The sequence below is a fragment of the Poecilia latipinna genome, unplaced genomic scaffold (assembly GCF_001443285.1).
Source record: "Poecilia latipinna isolate Pla-1442-1.1 unplaced genomic scaffold, P_latipinna-1.0 Scaffold6497, whole genome shotgun sequence".
Lineage (NCBI taxonomy): Eukaryota > Metazoa > Chordata > Actinopteri > Cyprinodontiformes > Poeciliidae > Poecilia > Poecilia latipinna.
Window position 1 is genome coordinate 1 of NW_015119113.1, and position 5079 is coordinate 5079.

The window sequence follows — 5079 nt, forward strand, 5'->3', positions numbered from 1 at the left end:
GCTCAGTTGAGATAAATTGTCATTATGTCAGGAAAAAACAATAATGACACTTCGGATGACGTTACCTGGAGAACAGACAGCAGGGTGGAGCCGTTCAGAACCAGAAACTGAAGGTTTGGCGAATTGAAGAGTTCTGGTCCGAGATCTGGACTCCCACAGAACGGGTTGTCTTGGTTTTCACACACCTGTGAACAGACGTCAAGTTAGCAAAGTAAAAAAGAAAAATAATAACAAAAACAATACTTAAATGAATCCCTCTCCCTTAGTAAGGAGCTATAAAATCTTACTAGACCAAAAAGTTAGAGCACCTGACTGGACAGAGTTGCGGGCCCTCCGGACATTGGATAATGTCCCAGATGATTCACCAGATGGGTTATAACGGTTCTGGCTGCAATGGAAACCAGGCCTTGCTGGATACGGCTACGAACTGCAAAGAATAAAAGAGTGTTCTTCTAGCTAAGTTGTTTCATTTTAATTTCCCTTTACGTGTGTTTACATGGTATAATTTGTCACATCGTTCACAAACACACAACATCATCATATGATTGCAACAAAGTTGTTGACAATAAATCCACAAGGATCTATCCTAGAATCATGATTATTCATAGTAATTGTTGATCTCTGCCCAAATCATGGCTGTCAAACATATCAGCAGATCTAACAATTCTTAAAATAAGTGGAGTTGACGCGGTTTTAAAAAACTATTTTTCAATTTTGGATTCATGACTTCCTGATATCTCGTGGGGGCATCAAGACGTTTAGTAGGGATTTACTTCTCTCTCCTGCCATCTTAAATGCAAATATTACGTTTCAAAACAATTTTGAAACTCAGATTAGGCTTTTCAGCAACAAACATCCAAGTGGGTCTGAAAGGGTTAAAAGGATATGAATGTGGAAAAACCTCTCTCGCTCACTGTTAAGTATGGCAGAGGATCTGATATGCATTATTATCTGTTATTCTTTCTCTTCCAAAATGCCCTGGGAAATCTGTGAGACCTCATGGGATCATGAACTCTTTAGAAATAAAAGGACATTTAAAATAAAATCTGCTACTTTCCATCAGTAAATTCAAAACATACAGCGAATGTAAAAGTAACCTCCATCTCAGTCCTCAGAACTAATGGAAATTGTTAAGGTGAAGTGACAAAAAAGCTGAACAAAACTAAGATTTGAATGTAAAATTCAGTATTATTTACAAGTTCAATCTTTATGTGCCTTATTCTAACTGAATGAAGGTCGTCCCCCTGCAGAAGAAGCCAGTGTCATCACATACAGCCCTGAAAGTAGATCCTTGTTAATAAACACTGTCACATAGAAACACACACAATGACGCATGCAGACTTCCTAATGAGTCCTTATTGACAGATTGATTGGTGAGTACAGATATGTATTGATCGGGCACTCTCAGTGACACCCTAAGCCTCGGGGCTTGGCTCAGGATAAGGAGACAAAATGAGAAAAAGAAAGAAAACGTAATGAAGGCAGTAGGATGTTGCAGAAGTTAAAAATATAGCCAAAGAAAAACGAGAAGAGACGAGAAGAGAAGACAAGGCGAGAGACGAAAAGAGGAGAGGGGAGAAGAGAAGCATGGTGTATCAAGGTGAATCGGTCATTAGACTCCTCTCTGAGTCCCGTTGGATCATGAGTCCCGTTGGATCATAGCAGGAGGCAATAAAGTCACTCGCATGGAGTGAGCAGGAAGGTGTGTCTGCATACACATACCTTTCCGGTCAAATTGTGCAAAGATTTTGTAGATTTGTGTGCGCGTTTCTGTTTCTGTGTCCGTGCATCACTTTGCATGAGCGGAACACGCGTCGGCTCATTACAGAGCTAGATTGGATAAATTACCTTCAGTGACGGGCTGCAGTTTGCTGGAGCGCTCCGAGTCTGGGCTGTGCAGAGGTTCTGGTTCGCGGAGGCTCTCCAATGGCAGGAACGGGTCGTAGTCTGAACTCGACAGGTCCGACAGCTGCAGTGGGAAGTACTTGGGACTGCTGAAAGACTGCGCTCCATAAACGCACCCATGCAGGACCTGTACATGTTACAAGGAGAGCAGTTTTAAAAAAAAAAAAAAAGCCCAACTATGTCTGTGAGTCTGTGTTACTCTGGCCAAGGCACTGCAGCAGCTACAGACACGTTTACCTTGTAAATACAGCTGAGCAGCGTTTTGGTCGGTTGCTCCTTTTCTGGAGGGCTTCGTGTTTGTACAGGCTGGAGAAGAGTCTTTGGGGGCAGAGCCATCACCCAGTCCAACAAGCACAACAGAAGGGAAACTACTAGCTGCAGAAAACACAGCAAGACATGCATGAACCCGCTTTCTCTGGACGTCTCGTTCTACAGAACATTTTAAAAAGCATACAGAGATTTGTTACCCTCTTATCCAGCTCGTAAGAGGAGGACTCGGTGCTAGGCAGCAGATATGTGATAGTGGCAATCAGAATCTAAAGGGGAGGGTGGGGGAGGCAAACCTAGTTTAGGACTTTAAAATTGTAGTAATTTTATAAAATGGAAAATCTCTAATATGGAAAAGTACCTCTACAATCTTCTTTGGAGTGTCAGGGGGGAATTTCTGAAGATGATCCACGTAACTGATGAGGAGGTGAAGGATGTCTGAGGCCACCAAGGCTACCGTCTTATTGGGGTACTAGGAAACGGAAATAAAATTATTTAAACATAACCTAAAGTGAACAGAAAAAAACTAATCAGATCTCCTCTTGTCATTACTTATTAAACAAAGACAAACAACATGAAAGAAAGTAGAATATACAATGTTTCAACAACCTGTATAATCACCTTTAGCAGCAATAACTTTTATTAACCGTTTTCTGTTTGTTACACCATTTTGTTACAGAATTTTGGCCCACTTTTATTACCGTTCTTTGAGATTGAATGAAATGAAAATAAATATATGGTGCCTTTTTAAAAAAAACAAAAAAAAACTATCTGCCCAATAATAAAATAAACAAGCAAACTCTATAACCAGGTTTTTGTTGAAAATTGATTTACAGAAAGGCTCATGCACCTTTGTGTCATTATAGCACAAGCCTACAATATCTAGCATACTCATTGTGATTATTTTTTTAATCTGAGCTCTGCAACCCAGAGGTAAATTTAAAAGTTTGTCAATGTTTGTGGTGCTATTTACCACGAAATTAAGATGAATGCAGAAACACTAATACATTAGAAATCATTTAAATCATAATAATAAAACAATCCGCTACATAAGTTTTGAATTTTTGTAAGAAGCTTTAAAACGCCATATTAACATTAATCTCTGTCAAATTAAACTAAAATCTGTAGCTGTCAGTAAACTGCATAATGTCACAATAAAACTCAGAGTGATTAATGAGAAAAGGCTGGATTTAAACCTCAGGCACAAACAAGAGCCAACGCCCGAAAACCAAAAATGCTTGTTGATGAAAGGAAAGGAAGATGAGGCGGCCAAGAGGAGGAAGTGGCTCTGCATGGAAATATGACAATCCCTTAAGCTTTGTGTATAATTGTGTGTACATGTAACAGAGCCTGTAGCTGAGGCGACTGGCTGCTGCCACCAAGGCAGGAGATTCAGAATTGACAAAGACATGAGTGTATATTTATGTAAGAGAGCGAGTGTGTGTGTGTGTGTGTGTGTGTGTGTCGCAGCTTGCAGCATTCCCTTTGGATTAGGCTCCTATCTGAAGGAGAACCAAACATATTTGCAGTCCAGGTTTTGCTCCCAAGAGCAAGTGAATGGAAATGTGCACTGGGGCAGTTCCTTTAAAAAAAAAAAAAAAAAAAAACATTGGCTGCCGATACACAAACTGGGGATTCCAAGGTCGAAAAGGTATGTGTGTGTCTGTTTCTGTCCGTCTAGAACCACTTGGCTCGGGATGAGACAGTAAATGTTGGACAGCATTGTTCTGATCCACTGGCCTGTCATTACAGAGCCGGACAATAACAACTGCGACAGTTTTACAAAGAGCAGCAAACATCTCCAGTCGCAAATATTAGGCTGTTATTCTGGTGCAACCAAATGATCTACAACTAAAATGTAAGTAGATATTTCTCTACATAAAAAAAAACTAATAGAGTTATACAGTGAATGGTAGAAATCAAGCATCATAAATTATTTTTTAGAATTTTTCAAAAGAAAATTATATTATTTGAAAATCTGAATTATCTCCTGCAAGACAATAAATGGAAGAAATTTTGGCCTTTAATTAAATAAATAAATAAAAATAAACATATTCTGACTATATGTGCATTAACTTACTAATTTAAACTTAAATTTAGAGACTACATTTATGTACTTACATCAGGGTTCCTACAAATTTTTATGTCAAATAGGGCTGCCACCATCTAACTACCAATTCTTTTTTTCTTTCAGCTATTAACTGAGATTTTGATTAAACAGATTAATCTAAAATCAACAGTTTTCTCCAAATTTATTTAAAATTCTTACATTTACAGAAGAACTATGGAAAAAGTACAGGAATGCTAATCAAGCTCAGGGATGCTGCTAATGATAATTTTAGTAATGGATTATTGTTCCAACTATTCTGACGATTAATCAAAAAAAACAAAATTTATTCAGACGTTTTCTCATTTAACCAAGCTTTTAACCCACTAATAAATGGATATCAAACTGGGCTTAGTGGGAGATTTTGTTTTTCAGAATCTCAACCAGGTGAAGCTAGAATGAGTTCTGGGTACAACATATTTACAAAGACGGTTTTTCATCTTAAATGCAAAATGTACAAATGTTTGTACATTTTTTGGTTTATTTAATGCACTGAGAATATTATTCTTACAGCCTTTTGGGGTTAGAAAACTCCAATTCACAATTAGTCAGTTGCTAAATTAGTTCACCATTATTTGAATAATTGGTTCATCATGATTAATCTGACTGTTTCAGCCTTAGCAAAGGTATGTAATTAAGTATTTATTCATTCATGTTGAGGAGAAAAAAACAACAACAGATGCTTAAACCAAAAAATGTTCGCTTCCTCACAGATTCAAAGTCCATAATTTGACTGAGGTTCAATCCAAACACCCCACCCCCCCCCCCCCCCCCCCCCCCCCCCCCCCCCCTCCCTCCCC

At 38.5% G+C, this 5079-nt stretch overlaps 1 protein-coding gene across 1 annotated transcript; it reads right to left on the bottom strand.

Annotated features, from left to right (window-relative positions):
- Positions 1 to 50: 50 nt before the first annotated feature.
- LOC106943967 (ral GTPase-activating protein subunit alpha-1-like) lies at positions 51 to 2679 on the bottom strand (the record flags this gene model as incomplete). The annotated part of the gene is made up of 6 exons (XM_015027251.1): positions 2534 to 2679; positions 2373 to 2441; positions 2143 to 2280; positions 1849 to 2032; positions 309 to 427; positions 51 to 185 (listed from the first exon to the last, which is right to left on the bottom strand). Coding segments are annotated over exons 3-6 (537 nt in total), but the record flags the coding sequence as incomplete, so codon positions are not given.
- Between the last annotated feature and the right edge of the window lie 2400 nt (positions 2680 to 5079).